Raw genomic sequence first — 21,222 nt, 5'->3', positions numbered from 1 at the left:
TCCTGAGTCTGGTGTCTCCAGTGGGGCATGCAACTTGACAGATATATATGAGACATTGCTGTAGGATGCCATCCTGCAGAAGTCATTATGAAAAAAGTGAAGGTGAAATAATAAAATCTCTCCAGTTTATGGTATGACTACAGTCTGGCTGTCACCCTTATCCATCATCCCTGCGGATACTTAATTATTCCTTACTGAAAGGAAATGGGGACTGGGGAAAGTAAATAAATAAAAATCAATGATCTTGCAGCAATCTTGTAAATATGAAATAATTTCTTTTCACAAGTTTTTGCAACAAGCAATGGTCACATAAAACATGATTTGAAATACTGACCTGCATCCATTTTTCATGCCACATAATGTCTTTATCATGAATCAGAAGGTCATGGCCATCATATGCCCTGGAGTCAAAGCTGCCCACCTTTGAGAATTTAACTGTAGTATTAACAGTCACCTGCCAGTTGAAAATGTCATAAGCATCAGGTGGGTTACCAGTCTCATCAAAAAAGATCTCTTCCCCCATAATGTTGGCAAAATGGACATTTTTTTGATAATGGAATAGCTGAAAAATGACATTAGACTTCATAAGAACATAATGGGCTTAACTTGTTACATTTTTATCTCTGTATTATATATTTCTCTTAATTGAATATAAGAAAAAAATAACTGTAGTTATAGCACACTGCAAACAGTGAAGGATAACAGAACAGTAGTTACTCTACAGTACATTATGAAGAAGTGCCCACAATATGGAATGTATTATAAAAAAACGTAGAATGTACAGCAAGAACAGGTAATGTCATTAGTCTCTTATTTTTTTTTCTTTTGCTTGCATTTTGTGTGGGAGGTAAGACTTGTGGCTGTTGCCACTTTTTCAAATGTACAATAAGGGCTGAAAAACAGAACATCTAAGGAAAAAAATCATGTTTTTCTCCTTCGAGCAACTCTCAACTTTAATACAAAGGTACAGGAAACACAGCAGCCTGCTTGTGGGAGGTGACAAGTCATCCCCCATGGAAGAGCATAATTACATTTCTGGCTTTGGATGACTTTTCTCAGCTGGTAACACTTTCTGGTTATCTGACTTTTACTTAACCACCATGAGAACCTGGTACATTACTAGTCATGTAACACTAAGTACGTCTCATTCAGAAGTGGTCATGAATATATTAATTTAGTGACGGAAATATGGATACATATTAATGCATATCTTAAGTTCCATATGAGACATAGAACTGATTGTTGTATTTTTGGTAGGTTTATTTGTCTAAAGAAAGAAAAACAGTACAAAATCCATCAAACTATACTGACATTTTAGAGGAAAAAAAATGTATAAGCTTATTCTGTATAATGTGTAGATTCTCTGTGACCTAAAAAAACACTGACAGCATTAGACTGGTATTTAGAAATAGTTTTGTTCTTTGCCGTTGTTCTCCATTACAAAAAATCTACTAAATATAAAAGTATCGGGACATTAGGAAGCTTAATATGCAGCAGCTGAAATGTACCAGTTGAATAATCCAGCCCCTTCATGTAAGTGCTGTTCAAGAAACATCTAAAGGTAGTGGAATATTTCAGGGGCATAGTATATGCATCAAATTAGGGACTTCATTCTGTTGTCGCTCATGGAAATGAAGCATGCCATCCATCACTGGCAGCAGGACAACTGATCTGTTCCAAGCACTATAGGAGTCTTGTAGCACCCAAAGATGTAACATTTTTTATCTCCTGTTTAATAGCTTCTATTTGTCTTTCTGGAATTCTTTAAGGATTGAACCTTACTTTTTCACTCAGAGGTGTGGCAATAAAGTGTTATGTTATCTTGATTCTCCCAGCATTACCTGAAAAGATATATTTATTTCTCAGACAAATCTCTTTGCCATTTTTCCCAGTGAAAAGATAGGGGACATCTATCAAAACGTCTGACCCTGGCTCAGAAGCCTAAGAGGTTACTATAGCCAGATTTGCTGTGTATTCCTATTGCTTTTCCAGGGTTTAAGGATATTTGCATTATATATTTCCACAGGTATCCATTTAGCAGACTGATTTATTTTAAAGATAACATATTCTAGTATTTTAATAATCTCCTAGGGCTTGTGTCACTTGGATAAAAATGTATTTTCTACAGTGGATACCAACAACAATGCTTTGTCTCCTGGTTGGAACAATCTCACTCTTGCATTTGTATCATTACATCATTTTTGGGCCTCTTGAGCATATTATGTTTTTTTTACAACTGACAGTGTGGCCGCCAACCTTTTCTGTATTTCATAGACATGCTTGTGTACACTTCTAAATGAAGTGGTCTCCATGTCTCTTTGGTTATCCCTAAAATACTCTTATAACATATTTCGTAGTGGAGCTTAAAGTGACTAGCTCTTTGGAAACTGGGGTATGTCTGTAATGGCAAACATTAAGCATGACAGAAGGTATCCCAGTCATTTCCTTCTTAGTCTATGGCATAATGGAACATGGTTTTTAAGTTTTTTGTTTAAGCATTCCATCAACCCATCTGTCTGTGTGAGCAGACAGATTCTTTAAACTGTTTAAATTTTAAGTGCTGACATATCTCCCTTATGACCTTGAATATAAAGCATGGTTTACCATCTGACTTTATTTGGCAAGATATCTTTAGGTAAATAACAAAAAAGTAGAATTACAGTTTCACACAATAAACAAACTAACAAAGCAATAAAAATAATAAAAAGGAACTGGCATATACTGTGTTCTTTAAATGATAATAAAAAGCTATTAGATAACAAACATAGCTTTTTTTTACAAAAGAGAGAAAAATATAAACCAAATTTTATGCTATTAGGAACAAAATGTTAAAGAAGCGGCATTTATTAGGAATAAAAGAGGTACATATCCATGTTTAGGATTCCATCAGTTTAGTTTTATCTATAAATCTATTTATATCTATATCGATATAGGAAAATATACTTTGTACACCCACTAACAAAAAGAAATTTTCTTCTGAAATTCCATGCTAACCATGACAGTAAAGATATTATTCATATTGTCTTATGTAAAATTTGTGTAATATTTTATATAGGCAAGTCATCAGGAGACTTAAGAATATGTGCCATATGTCAGAAATAAGCTGTCGGGCAGATACAAATGCTTAGTTTAAGCATTTACAGAGTGGAGGGTCTGAGCATTGTTTTGAATTTGCAGTCTTAAAAGTTTTACAATTTGGAGCTGGAGGAAGAAATAGAATTTAAATGAATTAGTAATTTTAGGGCTGCTAAACTTCCAGAGCTAAATGGCATGATTAATGTTAAATCAGTCTTAAAGTTAAAAGGAATAAAGAACACTATAAATTCTGTCATGTGATGAGGTTTAGCACGCACGCATGTGTGTGTGTGCGTGTATGTGTGTGTGTGTGTGTGTGTGTGTGTGTGTGTGTGTGTGTGTGTGTGTGTGCATGGCCATGTGTTAAAATTATACTTAATTTTCATTGAAGAGATTAATAGCCATTGAGAGGCTTGTGTGTTGTTATTGTTTTATCATTCTGTTGTTTTTGTCTACTGTTTGATTAAAGTTGGTCTTTTACTCTTGTTTCTGTGAGCATTTTTGTTGCTTGCTTATATCTTTAGGTATTCCTGCCAGTTGAAACAGGCAAACTGGCTCATTCACTAGGGTTTTCATTGTCACTGAAAAGAAAGGCACAGTCTCCAGATGGCATGTTGTATAATCTACTCTTATCTGTATGTGCAGGTTTCCCCTTAGCAGACTTAACTAGAAGCTCCACTATATCCATTCTTGTCCTCTATGGGCTGAGGCACTAAAAGACATCCAAATCCCCACTGGATGCTATAATTTTCTAGTCTGGGATCTGGGTAAGAAGTACAATATCCCACTAAATCTGCAAAGACTCCTGCTATTAAAACATTCCCAGCAGTCTTTCCTTATTCTTCTCAACTTCCAACTTTCTTCCCAAAACATGACTATGGGCCAACTATAACAGTCTGCATAAATGATTGGGATAACAACAGTTATCTAACAATATTTACTCCTCTTTTGTGCATTCTGACAGCCTATTCATATCCTCTGTAGATCAGATAATTAGCTGTTTCAAAGTAAGGGGCGGCATGAGTTAAAGCTGAAAAAGCATCTTCCATATCCCGAACATTATTTTGGGCCTAAATAACAACGGGATCCTCTGAAGATGAGTTAGTTCATAGTAAGATCTGTTTTGGTCTCCTTTAGTCATTGGACCCTCTGATATGGCTCTGGTGGGATTTGATTCTTCTCCTACAAAAGCGGGTATAGCAAATTCAGAGTCAGGCATTCCTGCACCTTATTCAAGGTAACTCTGAAAAATAGGTGTGCCTTCTTTGTTAATTTCCTTACCATAAATAAGGACCTCACCTTCTTTCTTGTTCATTTCAAACCTGAAAACATAGCCACTTCCTGTAAAGTGTTGCAGACTCTTGCCTGTCTTTGGCCAAACATGGCAATGCAGAGGATTAAGGATTCAAACTGTAATTGACCTGCTTCCTTTAACCAAAAGGTACAGGGCTTAACTTTTTCTACCTCCATTTACCTGCTATGTGACTCTCAGCAAGTCAGTTAACCAGACACTGCTCCCAGGTTGCCCTGAAAATGGATAGTTGTGTCCAGTGGGTTCACCTGGTTAATAAATATATAAAATAAAAATAAAGAAATAAGTGAATAAAGATCTAAATACCGGGGAAAGTCTTGCCCTACTATTACTCCATGGTCTATTTAGAGAAGTACACCCACATGATGTGTACTGTACCTAACAGAGTTCAGAGTTTTACCTCATTATAGGATGCTTTATTTCATCACTATATCACATCCAAGTTCCATTCTTTGGTCATTGTGTTATAAGCAACCAGGAAGAATGTCTTCATTTAATAGCATTACCATGTTTTCTGAAACAAGTGGGACCTATCAAGGTCTACCATCCACACACACACACACACACATTTATTACATTTATTACATTTTGGTTCATAATTGCAACCAAATAAAAGCAGATCTTGTACCCTCAATGTACACAGATTGGTTTCCCCTGCACATGTAAGTATATATTTCACGTTGCATTGATTCAGACAGATGGGGCAATGATTTGCCATATGTCCAACTGATATCATCTGTATCATTTTATTTTTCTAGTTTATATTGAACCCAATTTTAAGGAGTTCTTTAGTGTTGTATCTATAGGCTTTTTGTTGCCAGTTTGTTTTTCAGTGTTCAGTGGGTTATCCTTTTGTGGTACAATGTTACCTCACTGGCTACCACATAGCATTCAACCAAGTCAATGAGTTGTTTTGCCATGATAGGATTTCCTTGGCTAGCCCATTTGTGAACTGTATGGGGTAAGGACCTAGGGACATAGTCACCTAGAGTGGTGATCTTGCATAACTGAAGCCACTTGCAGGCCAAATTGATACAATCACACATTTGTGATCTCATGGGTTTTGTACACATGTACACCCAGGTGTGAAAACACTATACATGGCTGTATAGTGAAACATTTGTGCATGCCAGCCAGGATCTCTTTCTTTAGCACCTTGTAATCATTTGAATTAGTCAATCCTAAGTCAAAGTTGGGTGGCACAGTGGTGCAGTGGTTAACGTTGTTGCCTCACAGCAAGAGGTTATTCGGTTCAATTCTCAGCTGGAGTGCCTTCTGTGTGGAGTTTGCATGTTCTCCTGCATTCGTTTGGGTTTCCTCTGGCTACTCCGATTTCCTCCCACATTCTAAAGACATGTGTCTGGAGTGTTTCTCCCCAGGCCTCTACTGAAAACAGGGTCTGTCCTAGTTGGACTTTCCTGGTCAATAAATGTTAAATAAATAAAAGTAGGTTCATAGCTGGCATAGGGCACCAGTTTAGCAGGGGCGTGTTTCCAGTATATATTTGTTTATTTTTTTTGTAGTAAAGAATTGTTTCTATTAAATATGTTGAGCGAACACAGGAAAAAAACTGAAGAGTAAGACAAACTGAGAAAAAGGAAGGAAAAAGTAATCTAGATTTTGTAGGTAGACCAGGATAGGGGCACCAGGGAAGTGCATGGAGGGGGGGGGGGGGGCACTTGGAGCTCTTTTGCCTAGGGCACTAGCTGATCAAAGGCTGGCCCTGAGTAGATCTTTTGTGCTTCTTCACATAGGAATTGTGCAATGAACCTTGTCTACTCGCCTTTAGGCTGCCACATTTTGTTGTTCTGTTATCCTCTAAAGTGTTCAGGAAATGACTCCATGTTTTCATTATATTCTTTTTTCTCTTGTAAAACAGTCTCACCTCTATGGTCTGTGTTCCAATCTGGTTGGTAAAGGAACAAAAAATTATCCACTAAAAAAATACAAAATTAGCTACTCCCAAGCCATTTGCCAAAAAAAAAAAAAAAAAAAAAAAAAAAAAAACAGGACACCAGTCTCCTGGTTAATTTAAGAAACATTGGATGAACAGTTTTATACACAGACATTCAAAGCAGTTATTTTTAGAACTTTGTAATCAGTAAAAAAAAAAAAAAGCATACCTCCAGATTCTGACTATTTGTAGATTAGGTATTTTCTTTTGCTTTTGAACAGAAGTAATCTTCTTAAGGTAACATCAGCCATTTTTGTATACAGTTTCACATTTTTTATAAATAGTTTTAAGTAAAAAGCAGACAGAAAAAAATTGCTCATAGTGACCATCAATAGCAAAAAATATAAACACAAGAACATAGCTAGGCTGTTGAAAAGCAAGACTATAAAACTGACATGAAACATTCTACAAAGACAAGAGTAGAGGAAGATGGACCAATGCTCTTTAAAGATTTTTATCTGTTTAGCAGTATTTTGAGCTTTGCAAAGTCTACTGCTATAACAGTTTAGGTTCTTAGTTATATCTGCATGTGGAAACTTCCATTGTCTGAAAAAGATTGATGAAATGTTGGTCTGGAGGCAGAGCATCCAGTTTCATTTATTTCCAGTTAGGCCCTTTGCCTGCGACATCATGGCTACTACCCAAAATAAGGTTATTATTTAAACTTGGGTTAGGTTTCCTTAATGTACAGGATGCTGCTTCATGCTGTCATGACCTGTGTTGTTGAACTACAGTTTTGTAGGTAATCCAATAAACACTCCAGCATACAGCTCTTTAGCAAGAAAAGTCCCTTTAGTTAATTTCAGCAAGTTCAAAACTCAGTCTCTATTCTATCTCTCTCTGACTACAATTTAGTCACATCTAGATTGAAAGTGACTGAAAGATTGTTCACCACAGCCTCCTTCAGGGAAGCTACAGTATAACCACTGAAAAAACAAAGCCAACTTGGTAACCAAGGTCACAAAGACTATAGCGCTAAAATATCTGCCTTCAGCTATTAGGCATATGAGAATGGTTCAATCTATGTATGAATAAAGGATGCATTCAGGGTTGCCACATTTCCGACTGGCCAGGTAGGGACAAAGTGAGGACCAAAAAAAAGGTATTTCACGCTAAGTGAGGACCAAAAAAAAAAGTTTTTTAAACATACATCAAGCAGTTCTGCATTAAACACAAGTACCTCCGTGTTTACCAATTTTTGATTGGCCCGTATGCCGGTATACGAGCCAATCAAAAAACTCAAAAAACTGAGCTGTGTTTAATGTGGAACTGCCTGATGTTCCGCATTAAGCACAAGTAGCTCTGTGTTTAGCGATTTTTGATTGGCCCATATGCCGGTATACAGGCCAATCAAAAAAACAAAGCGGAGGGCTGTTTCACCAGGATTTAAACCGGCAGTGCGGGACTCGGGATTGGGCTGCTGATCCCGGAACAATCCCGCTCAAATAGGGACATCTGGCAACCCTGGATGCATTATACCCACTGCCATCCTCTTGAATGGGTCTCACAGATAATGGAAATACACATATTTATGTGTGTGTGTGTGTGTGTGTGTGTGTGTGTGCCTGAATCTGCATACATGTATGCATTTTTGAGAAAACATAACAATGACCAAAGCACTACTATTTTTTTGCAAAGAAGTCTTGCTCAATAAAACTGTTCCATACTTTATATAAACTGACACATGCTCACAAATTTAGTTCAGTTTCAAATGTGACATGCTGTAATATATGTAACTGATTTGCTCTCAGAAAGAAAAAATGTTAACCTTTCATTGATTTTATGGCTGGAACTCATAGTCCGGGCTTCACAAATAACTAACGTTTATCTGAAAATTGCAAAGATACACAGATATGCAAATAAGGTCACTGAATGTTATATGCGATCAATATAGAAAAGTGAAGTATTTTTTGAAAAATTCTCGCAAATGAGTAAGTTGTATAAAGTTCCGCTTAACAAAGTTGTGAATTGCTTTGCAAAAGTGTGAGGGTTTTTATAACGTTTTTTGCATATTGTGGGCATGTGCAGACTATGCAGCACTTCAAATGAAATTTTTTTAAAAAGAAAAAAGGTTTGTAATGCTTTATATAGGGGTATCTTTTTGTGGACACCCTAACAGTTTCATTAAAGAACAGAAAGGTGGAGATAGGAAAGGTTGAAAAATGGAGAGACAAAAAAATAAGGAAATACACTAGGGGAAACATCCAGAAGGTTTGTGCTGGAAGGGGTGTGAGAGGATAGGCACAATATTTTTGTTGGGGGTAGACCCACCCCCATTTTTCAAATATTTTTTATATGATAGGGTAGTGTGGGTGGGAAATAGGTAAGAGGGTGTAGGAGAACGAATAATCGAAGAAGGGCTGAGGAAGTACCAATTGGAGTCCCTGTCCACAGTGCCTCAAACACGTCCACTGCCAGATGGTGTTGCAATGGAGGACCACAATGTTGAGGGGTTAGGGGCTTGTGTTCGTGTATTCGTCAGCAACAACTAGGACAGCATGTCTTCTACATGTTGAAAAAAGGCTTTGACTAGCTGAATTGTCCTGTCTGCTACCTCCACCAGTACATCCTCTACCAAGTTCTGAAGTCCCCTTTCTGTGATGCTTGCTAGGCTGCCAGATGATGGAGTGCCTGCAGGACCGGTGCCTCCACTCCAGCTCTGAGGGATGTGCCAGATGGGCACATGGTGATCTGTCCCTAGCCTGAGAAGTACATGCCTAGCCTGCTCTTGAGGGATTTGAAACTATACAAACAGGAAAACAAATGGGAGCGAAACAAAACAATAAAGAAGAAAGCATAATAAATAAGAAAATCAGGGAAAATAATGGGTGTGAAAAGACAAAACAAGAAAAGCACAATAAATCCACACAACAGTGTTTACATGTCATTTCATACACAATTGAAATGTGGCAGTAAAATCTTTATTGTGGTAAAATTTATGCATATAGTAGGAGTGGTGATTTGAGATGTGCTTTTGTGCTTGGGAAGAATGATATGAGTAGTGCCTATGCATACTTTAGAAGAATTCAAACGTCAAGGGCTTGTGAATTCTCAAAGAGGTGTGTCTGTGTATCTGTCAAGCTAGGTACATGTAATACAGTCAATACAGTACTAAAAATACCCTTTGTAAATATTCTAAGCAATCAGGTTAACAGTAGTAACATTAGCTTGAACTGCAATGGTCTCAGTTGCATTTCTATCATCTGCAAAGCTATAAAAATAATTTTCTCATTAACAATACAGAAAATAGTTGTAAAAAGAGTAACAGCAGTTGTGCATGCACATATTTTCTTTTATTTTTACAATACTCTAATGATTTTAAAACCTTTTTCCTCTTTCTTATAGGTTCATAGGTAGGTACTAGGCTATCGGCCCAAGGGCCTACGTAAGCCTAGCCAACAAGGTTCCCTGGCTTATGCCACACAAGAAAGTTAATTTCCTGTGCCCCTGTCAAGCAGAGCCACAGAAGTGATTACAGGGATGTATTTCCTATTACCCATCCACTCATCAAGATTTTTCTTGAAGAGTGCTAATGAGGAACTTTGCATGACATAAATGGGTAGCTTGTTCCAGAGTATAGGAAGTCTCTGGGACAGGAATATATCCCTCCAGCATGTCCTGTTTATTGTGGTGACAAGGTTTAGGTCCCTAGAGCGTGCATCTCGGAGGGATTGGAATTTCTTTAGGTGTAGCATGTCCAACAGCTCTGGGTTTAACATAGCTTTATATGTTAGGCAGAGATCTCCTCGGAGTAGGTGATATGCTACAGAGTAAAGCTGGAGTTTTTTGAGACGGTCAGGGTAGGGCATCTGTTTGAGGCCAGTAATCCTCTTTGTGAGGTATTTCTGTGGCCTTTCCAGCTGCTGCAGATGTCTTGTGAGGTACATTCCAAAAGGGGCATTGTACTCTATAATGGGTGTAATGAGTGCCAAGTAGAGGGGAACAATTACCTCTTTTTTTCCTGGATGAGAACCCTTTTGTGATGAGGTGTGCCATATAGAAGGATTTCCTGACTACTGTGGTGATGTTCAGTGTTTTGAAGTATACATATTGCAAACTAGTCTGACAGAATTCTCTAGGATTTCAGTTATACTTACCAGAAGACAAGCCTTTCTTCAACCCTTCAACAGCTGTTGTTGTTGGCAATTGTAGATAATTTGTCCTCGGCTATAATTAAAACAGAGATGTCAGTTCTTACACACACACACACACACACACACACACACACACACACACACACACACACACACACACACATACACACACACTCTTATATATGGGTCTACTTCAAAACTTTGAACACTCACATTACTGAATCTGACTTCATCTAACCCACTTCATCGAATATTCATTATATGGAAGTCCTGGAAGAATGGGAATGAACCCCAGAAAAGGACCCACTCAACCACCAGGACAAAACAGCAAACAGCAAAACAAAAAAAGTCCAAGTGAGGAGTTTTGCCCTCACACCCCCCCCGATCTGGAAAGCTCTGCTCCCACACACCCCTAACTAAATATACCCACTCCAGGATCATACTAGAGTGGAGGAAGGGCAAGGTTCACCATGGTAGCCAAGTGGTTCCCTTCCCGGGGTTCATTTTCATTGTTCTGGGAGTTCGACATAATGAAAATTTGACAAAGTCTGTTCGATGAAGTCGGATTCAATAATGTGAGTATTTGACGTAGTGAAGGGGAACCATATATATGTGTGTGTGTGTGTGTGTGTGTGTGTGTGGGTGTGTGTGTGTGTGTGTGTGTGTGTGTGTGTGTGTGTGTGTGTGTGTGTGTGTGTACCTTTATTCATGTCTAAGCAATAACTCATTTTTCTTTTTTATTTTCTCTTATATATGCATAGCTGTATGAATTAGTATAATACTGTGCCAATATTCCCTATCATTCAAGAGGAAAATAAATATTAAATGTGTGTGGAATGTTGTTTTCAAAATACATGTAACATTGTATTCTGCTGTACCTAATTCACAAACACAGAAATGCAGCAATTCATTGACCTTTGCATTACCTCTTCTATACAAATTTGTCTGATTTGCTAGGTAATGTTGAAGTAAAACAACATTTTTCAGTAAAGTTTGTGCTGGTCATTCACTTGACACAGCAACCCTCACCCCACTCCCCCAACCTGCATTCTAACTAGGGAGTGGTGTGTAGGATTTCAGCCATGGTGTACGTGTAGTTAGAAATACTTAAAACAACTGCGTTAATTAACTGTTTTAGTTGCATTTTCATGGTGTACACAAAATTGGCTTCATGTAATGTAACTATTGTGAAGCTCCTTCTCTGGGCCAGTAATCAAGGAGCCTGAATCCTCACTGCTGACACTTGAGAGGGTCATTTGCTTGCTATACAAATGGATACACTCAGTATTTTGAGATGCAGCTCTCTGCACCAAGTACAATTTCCCTTAAGAGCACACAGCGAATGCAGTCAACCCGAGGTCTGGATTTCTTTATATCTGTCTCCCTCCAGGTCCCTAATAAGACTCCCCACCAGTACAGCTGTAGGGTTAGGACCTCACCACAGTGTCCAAGTCAAGTCCTCCAGCACCCTCTCTGTGAACAGTGCTTTGTGTTCCTGCCCCAAGTAGCAGACACACACACACACATTCTTTGAGATTAGATTTTTAACACACACACACACACACACACACACACACACACACACACACACACACACACACACCTGAGAAGATTTGGCACAGATTTACCTGCTGTGCCCCCTTCTGCCCAGAGTATAAGGTAGTTATCACTGCCACCAGATGCTCCACAGACAGCTACTCTAAGGCCCTTAATAAAGGGTGTCTAGTTATACTGTGCAGTATTAATACTAATACAAATGGTAGTAGTTGACCAAACAGCTAAGCCTTCAGGAGTGGCCCACAGAGTGTCACCAAGCAAATATAAGCACTCTCAAAGATTAAATAGTTTCTAAAAGGACCAGCTACAATAAAAGTTTTAAATATATTTAATAATAAATATTAAAGAACATGAAAATACTGCATATATATTTACAGTAAACCACAGAGTTCAAATCACAGGAAATATTGAAAATAACATTGATGGACAGACTTAGACAAATAAAGAAAAACAATATCTAAAGTAAGCTTCACTATATTTTCCTGACTTTCTTAACTGAATCTGAGAAAACTACTATTCCCTACTTACTTAACAGAACAAGGCAGATGATGTGGTGAATGGTCCATCTTGTTGTCAGGCCCAGGACAGAATACTCAATACTGAGAGATTTCTCTTTGTAATATTGAAAATTTCCAAGATGGCTGGCAGAATGACCTCATCTGGTCACCTGACTCTAGGTTCTCACACTATTCCCCTTTGAAGCTTGAGACAGGATGTTAGCATAGATGTGATAATATGCATATCTAAAAGTTTTGTAATGTTTATGGCTATGCCTGGGGCTTTCCCTCTTTTACTGAGCTAATGAACAAAGGCTTCTTCCAGACATGCCATCTCTGGTCCTATTCAGAGCTGTGAGATAAGAACTTCCATGTCCTAACAGGTGGTCCAATTAACAGTATGTTCTTAAAGTAAGCAGTAAGCTAGCTGTTTAACCCCTTCTCTTCCAGTGTCCTTTGTTAAGATATATGCATACAGTCTCACATGTATATTCCTTCTCTTTCCAGCAAGACACAGTGTTGATACACTTTTAAAATAGCAACTTTACAAACACATTTTTGATTTTCAAGTGCCATACAGTTCTAATACATTTGTAACATAAGCGTCTATACAAATCAGTATGATATTCAAATGGCATACAGTTATAATACATTTGTAACACAAACATCTTGAATAAATCAGATTGATAGTCAAAGGACATATCATTCTTTACAGAACTCCAGCTGACTATACTGGCACTAGTTCATATCACAACTATTATGAGTCATGTGTTGCAATAGTAATACATTATAAATGTGTAATTGCAATTTTAATTTCATTTTATAAATTCAGTCCCAACTACTTCTACCTGTAACCCAGTACATGACTTACAGAGTTAAATGTACAAATTATTATTTTAATTAATTTATGTGACATTTGTATATATTATTAAAATCTGTTAACAATATGCATCTGTGTTAAAAATATGCATGTATGATTACAAACGGGTCTATATTATAACATCAAAGTTACGGAACATCGAATACAATATGGTCGACACCATATTGACGAAGGTCCATAACTTCGAAAATGAAAAAAATAAAAAAATAAAAACTTTAAATTTTTACCCTAATGGAGATTTTCGTTTACAGGCTCAAGATTCTGAGCTTTTGATATTCTCGTGGCGACAATGTCAGATTCGACTTTGTCAGCTTTTGAGAATATAATACAGACCCTTATAAACATGCTTAAGATTTTCTCTATATTTCATACCAACTTGTTTTTTTTATCTATACTATGACTTATTTAAGAAACCAATTTTTTTTTTACTTACTATAGAACTCTGGCCTTCTCGCCATAACCTGGTGTACCCTCTCAACCAGCTGATCAGTCCTACACTTCTGCAAATCATTGTAATGGTGACTGCACTGCTGGCTAAAGTGAGTTACATCTGTCAGGTTTGATAGGTGTTCACCCAACACCTGCCAGATACCGATTTTCTTCACGTACTGTGTTTTGTGCACACAACAGTCTTATCCTGATACGAATCATTCAGAAGGCAGAGTAAGATCATAATCTCCTTATTGGACCAGCTATGAGTGTGGCCTCTTACCTTCACAGAAGTTGCCATCATTCAAAGTGCCAGAACAGCAGTGAGGAAAGTATAGTCAGGGATATATTAAACAGGGTTAGAACCACTACCTGTGGGGTGTGATATCATTACGGTCAGGGATATATTAACTAGCATTAGAACAACTACCTGTGGGTGTGACTTTACCTTAATTAAACCATTTTTTAATAGAGTGGTCATTACAACAGCTATTAATATTATTGACAAGTTTGGTTTAACTAAAACTAGTTTGTCACATATTTTTTTTTCTTAAATGAAACCACTTATCATTCCCTTCTATGCTTGATTAAATGGAAATATAATTTTTATTGTTAATGCTTATTAGTAAAGTTTTTTCTTGTGTACCCTATCACTGGTATGTGATGTAGTACAGCAGAATTTTTATTTATTTATTTATTATTTTTGAGGAGGGAATAAGTGTCACTGTGTGTGTCAGTTTTAAGTTTTTAGAAGTTATGATTTGCTTGAGGCCCTAGGATGTGATGCATGATGCTAGATGGACAAGGATTACACTTCAGATTGCTGCGAACCTTATATTCATATAACTCCATTTTTTTTAACTACATTCTGATTTTGGCTAGTCTAGGGCCATCTGCGTATTCCCATAGAAAGCTTGGGATAGCTGCGGAGTGCTGTCGACTTTGGAGCCATCCACAATGCATCCATGTCACTCTGAAATGTGGTCGTGATGCCAAAATTCACTGATATATCTCAGGACATGTTTACTTACTGGTATGATTTATAGAGATGAATATAAATGTGCCTAATTTGTATATACAATGTGTAAATGGCCTGAATTTTCACTGGTAAGTTGAGCATCACCATATTAATTCTACAGTAGCCAAGATAGGCAGCAAATGCAGTAGGAAACTGCAGACTTACTACAGTAAGGAAATATTTTTAAAAAATAATAGCATTTAACAACAAACACTTAAAAATATTATTTCATTATTGAATTATGGGTCATCTGGAATTCACTTACATGCATAATGTGCATGCTATATTAGCATTGACTAGATTTCTGTCATTTTTAAGTTGAATTTCATGATAGCTGCAATAGAAATGTATACTGATGACAGAAAAAATGATCACTACTCTGGTATAATTTACTGATTGTGGATACAGGTATATAAATACATTAATTTACTACTGGAGTTTTTGCTGTGATAAAGGATATCAACTAGCATGTGTGATGAATCTCATTTTTTTTGGAATGACAGTAAGGAATAAAAAAATGGCAATATTATCAGTACATGACGATGGCAGAGGGTAGGGTAAGGATGCTTTTTTGTGGACTGTAGACAACATATTGCAGCTTTATGTGGCTATATTGATTGATCAGATTTTATTATGTAATTATATTGGCTTGTGTTAAGTAACAGCTTTACTTGATGTGGGTCGCAGGAAGACTTGGCCAGTGTTTTGTATTACAAAAGCTGATTATATCCAACCAACACTATACCGGCCCTTTGTTTTTATTTATTTAATTTTTTTACATATAGTATTGATGGAGAATAAGGGATCAAAGCAGAGAACGAATAACTTCAGCTATGAAGAAAACTGTGTCCTCATGGCAGCACATAGGACAAACAGGAAACTTATTTTTGGTAAACGAGAGCCCACACAAGCCAAGAGGAAAAAGGCCTAGAGTCAAGTAGTTTTTGTAATCTATGCAGTAGGAGGCAGAAACAGAGCATTAGGCACAGTGCAAGAAAAGGGTAAATGATATGGTAGCATGTGCTAGAAAAAAGGCCAGGGAGAATGCAATTTCCCATAGCACTAGGTGGGGGGAGGCTTCGCAGCGTAATCAATTAAATGCAGATGTGAAGTAACTTCTGTCCATCTGTGGGGGTGACCATTACACAGAAGATGTTGGAACAGGTATAATTTGAGTTGGTATGGACACTGCTCCATCTAAACAATATCTGCAGCAGTAGCAGCACTCATGTGCTTATGAGGGTTGGTTTAAAATCAGTAACACACATTTATGTAGAGAGAATTAAATGCTGACAAGGAATGATGTAATTAAACAGGGTCTATATCATATGAGCGAATCGCACAAATTGTGAACGCTCATAATATTGAATGTACTGGACCTCGAACTTCCTATTGTGGGGGGGGCTATATATTCCAACTCTAAAATCGCACTACAGTGAGGAAAAGGCAAATATCCCATTCTTCACTGTCCTATGATCTCAGAAGAAGCACTTCGAGGTCTGGTACATTCCATGTTATGAGTGTTCGCTATTTGTGCAATTTGCTCATATGATATAGACCCAATTAAACATGTCACAATTAATTATTATTATGTGAACCTCGCACATCAGCCAAGAATGGAAATTTATGCAGTGGGCATGGTAAGCCTCCCATTACCGTATGCTGTTGCATTATTATTATTCATGTTTTTAAATAATGTTTTACAGGATCAGCATCAGAAACAAGCAGTTCAACTATACCAATATACGTGGATGATGTCAGCAACAGCAGAATGGGTATTGCTGCTGCTGCTGATAATGATGATGGTAACAGGGTTATATTTATAAGGCAGCCTGAGGAACATGGTGGGCAGTCCCCGTGTTTAATGGCAGGTTCTCTCAACCCACAACATATTAGTAACTCTCCTGAAAGTACCAGTGCAAAACAAAGTCGAGCACAAGCTGACATACCATTCAAGGCTGAACAGGAAGAACACCTCTGCACCTCTACACCAGTATCTCCAAACCCAGAGGAAAACTTTAAGGATGATGGCAGGCATTCAGAGGCAACATTGTCCACAGTGACACCTTTACAAAGGGGAGCCAGGTGCAGAAATGTCTTACAATTACACCCCCAAGAAAACATGTAAAGCATTGGCTGTCCAAAAGAAAATGTGCTTTGACATTGTTAGGGCTCAGAGCACTACCACAGTGAGTCAGCTGGAAATGGTCAGAGTTCTCCAGAGTATGTTTAATGATTTCCAGCACTATTTTGAAATGGTAGACAGTAAGTATAATGCCATGATCATGCTGATAAATAGTATGATGGCACACCAAGCATCAGGGTCCACCTCCATTTGTACACCAGTTAGGACATACCAGAGTCAAGCTGGGGTCAGTCCTGCAAGGGATAGGGGACAGGGTACCCTCCAGACATGTGAAGGGAGATCATATTATAATACCGTTGCTTCTCAAGACAGTAATGTAAGTAGTCAAAATGAACAAGAACAACACATTTCACAAAGGTCATGTCAGCATTCTTCTACATCAAGCAGAATCTCACATTCGAGGTCACAATCACAGTCACTCAGTAGTGTCACATCAGCAACAGCAGGATCACTTGCATCAAGTAGGTCACAATATTGTTCCAACTCACCTTACAGTTCTCATGGTAGCCTTTTTTCCAAATCAGTTGTGCCTTCACCTAGTCTCTCAACAGGAGATGTTTTATGACTCATCTAATCTTGAACTACTGTGAATCGGCTTCAAAGACACAGCTGACTGTTTAACTGGAATGGGGGTTTGGGGGATGGGAAAAAGTTTGCAAATGTATGCATTTCATCTGTGTAAAACCAGCACAAAATTAAAGTTATACAGAAAGCAATGCTACATGGATTATAATTCCTACAGGTGGCAAGTACCTAAAGCATCAAAACAGTAATGAACAAAATTTTTTAGGAAAAAAATATCATAAGCAAATGACACATTAAATGAGTATCCTGCCATAGAAACTTACACTGCTCACTGCACAAATCATGATAGCTTCTGAAGTCAGAATTTATTGTATATGACAGCATAAAATTAATTTGATGTGCAGTACAACATAATAACCTAAGAAGAAATGGCATATATAAAGAGGGCATTATAAGTCATTTCCTTACATCTGCAATGCATTAACTCAAGAAGTATTTCACTGTTGTCAATATCCATTACTTTTGTATAATTAAGTAATCATTAAAGCTGCAGTTATTCAAGAAAGCAGACAAAAATGTGAATTATTTTCTATATGATGCTGTGATGCCCACCACTGCTACTAATATGTGATGGCCACCAATAAGTGTCACCCCCACACCGGACCAGTATTCAAGGAGCCTGAATCCTCACCACTGACACTGGAGAGGGACATGCACTTGGAATACAAATGGTTACACTCACTATTTCCAGATGCAGACTTCTCTGAATCATGTACAATTTCTCTTAAGAGCACAAGGGGGAGCACACACAGCCTGGGGTCTGGATGTCTCTGTATCTGTCTTCTTCCAGGTCCCCAATAAGACTCCACAACTGGTACAACTGTAGGGTTAGGTCCTCAGCCAAGTGCCCAAACCAAGTCTTCCAGCACCTTCCCTGTAAACCCAATGCTTCGAGTCCCTGACCCAAGTAGCTGATACATACTCTTTAAGATTTAATTTTCACACACACACACCTGAGAAAGGCTGGCACAGATTACCTGTTCTACCAGCTTTGCCCAGACTATAAGGTAGATTCACTGCCACCAGTCAATCACTATAAGGCTCTTACAAAGGGTATCCAATTAGACTGTGTAGTATTAATACTAATACAAATGGTAGTAGTTCACCAAGATGACTAGGCCTTCTGCAGTGACCCACACAGTGTCACCAAATAAATATAAGTACTCTCAAAGGTTAGAATCTTTCTACAAGGACCAGCCACAATAAAAGTTTTAAATATATTTAATAAAAAATAATTAAAAAAAAAACATGAAAATATTGAATATATATTTTCAGTGAACCACAGAGTTCAAATCACAGAAAATATTGAAATTAACAATGATGGACACTAACATTGATGGACACACTCATACAAATAAAGAAAAACACTCTCTAAACTAAGCTTCACTATATTCCTGACTGAATCTAAAAAAATTACTGTTCCCTAGTTAAATTACTTATTACCACAAGGCAAGATGCTGTGGATGAGGGTCTTTCATGCTTCCCAAACAGAATACTCAGTACTCTGAGATGTCTCTTTGTAATATCTAAACTATAATTTCCAAGAGGGCTGGCAGAATGACCTCATCTGCTCACCTGACTCTAGGTTCTGACAGTATTCCCCTTTGAAGCTGAGACAGGAATTTAGCACAGATTTCCACAATAGATACCCACATGTTCATGGCAGTGCCTGCAGCCTCCCTTCTTTTCAGTGAGCTAACAAACAAAGGATCTTTCCTAGACCTACTGTCTTTGGTCCTATTCAGCACTGTGTGGTGCTATTTTAATGGTTTATCAGCTCATTTCCATTTCCCTTATTTTTCTTAAAGTTAATCTCTGCTGTGCCAGTATCCTCTATTAAAACATATACATTTAATTCAGCTACAATAATACATGTACATTTCTCTTCATTTCAGCAGAGTGTACTGTTGATACATTTCAACACAAGCAAAGCTCATAAATACATTTTCAGCACAAGCACCTGTGCAAAATCAGTTTGATATACAAAATGACATACAGTTCTAATACATTTGTAACTTAAGCATCTTGTATAAATCAGTTTGATATTCAAAAACTTCAACTGGCTATGCTGGCACTTGCCCATATCATCACAGATGTCTTTTGATATCATTGAATAGGTCAGTGACTACTCCTGCATGGCATAAACATGAGTATTATTTTCTAACAGATAAAAAAAAATATTTTAAGATCAGACAGAATACAGAAATAAGCAGTACAAGTATATATATAATTTTCCTTATATTTACAATGTGTTAACTCAGGAAGTATTTCACTGTTGACAATATTCATTACTTTTATATAATTAAGTAATCATTATAGCAGAAGTTATTCATGCAAGCAGACAGAAATATGAATTGTCTATTTGATGCCTTTTAACATCACTGAACAGGAATCAGTGAGCACTCAGGCATAGCAATAACATGATTATTATTTTATAACAGATAAATATAAATATATATATAAGTATCAATTATAATCTTTGTGTGTTTTTTTAAAGTAAAAGAAACACTAACCTGAATCTCATGGTGCATAGCTGTGGACTACATGCCGCCACTTTACCTGTGCAGCCACATACCAGGCACAAGCCTGCTGCATAGAGTCCCTTACTGCTCCTGCCAGCTGGTCATCATTAGTTGGTGTGTGACTAGAGCTAGGATCTGCAGTGACAGCATGGGTCACCTCACCACCAGACTGGCATGTGATCATGTTGTGCAGAATGCAACAGGCAGAAAACATCCTGCATTCAGTGGCTGGTCATACTGAAAGCCACCCACAGACTCATCCAAGCACCTAAAGCATTTCTTCAGGAGGCCAGATACCCTCTTGATAACAATACAGGTCTGGGACAGGGATGGGTTGTATTGTCTTATATGTGGTGTCATGAGCCATGGCTCCCGTGGATGTCCAGCATCACCTAGAAAAAAATAGAGAAAGAGAAAGGAAGAAAGGGGGTGGGGAGACAAAAGAAAAAAGTATTCGGCAATACATTTAATGTGAATTACTACTTAAATACAATATAAAAAATAATTCAGCTTACCAACAAGATGACCACTGAGCATCCTACCATACAGGAAGAGGTGGTACAGTGAGGTATTGTGTTAGATATGAGAATCGTATGCACTACCAGGATGCTGGACAGAGATGATGGTGATGCATTTCTCATATATCACACACTACTTGCTAATTGGTGGAATGGTAGCCCCTCCTATTGTGGTATCACTCTCTCTGTGAAACAGAAGAAGCCCTGATTGCAACATGGGTGCAATCTATTACACCAGTTACCTCAGGGAAATGTGTCACCCCCATAAAAGGCTCACATATTACTGGCTTGATCCTGAGGTGACACCAGGAGATAGATGCACTGATCCAGATGTGCCAAGATTACATCCAGGAACTGCTGCAGCATCCTCAAGTTAGCAGCCTTGTGAGATCCCCAATGTGTCCCTAGTCTGTCTCTGGAAGGTCCATGTAGTAAGGGCTGTACATACCTTGGTGCTCACAGGGACAAGAAGCCCACACATTCCTCCAGTCCCCCTATGGGGGTCAAACATACCTACTAAGACCCTTACGGTGTCCCTGTCCATCTAAACCTATCAAGCATTTCCTGATTATCAAAGTTATAATGAGTAAACCATTGCTTATATTTTTGGCTTCTTGGCCAGTGAGCACTGATGG

General features: G+C 37.9%; 1 protein-coding gene across 1 annotated transcript in view; it reads right to left on the bottom strand.

The window, feature by feature from the left end:
- LOC122806082 (extracellular calcium-sensing receptor-like) overlaps positions 1 to 21,222 on the bottom strand; it is a 172,542-nt gene that overhangs the window by 73,674 nt on the left and 77,646 nt on the right. The window contains exon 4 of the mRNA XM_044076320.1: positions 335 to 562. Coding sequence (XP_043932255.1) covers positions 335 to 562 — 228 coding nt within the window. The remainder of the gene's footprint in view (positions 1 to 334; positions 563 to 21,222) is intronic.

The sequence above is a fragment of the Protopterus annectens genome, chromosome 7.part0 (assembly GCF_019279795.1).
Source record: "Protopterus annectens isolate FY-2018-M chromosome 7.part0, PAN1.0, whole genome shotgun sequence".
Taxonomy (NCBI): domain Eukaryota; kingdom Metazoa; phylum Chordata; order Ceratodontiformes; family Protopteridae; genus Protopterus; species Protopterus annectens.
The sequence above is the reverse complement of the archived record's forward strand: the minus strand, read 5'-3'. Positions and strand labels throughout refer to the sequence as shown.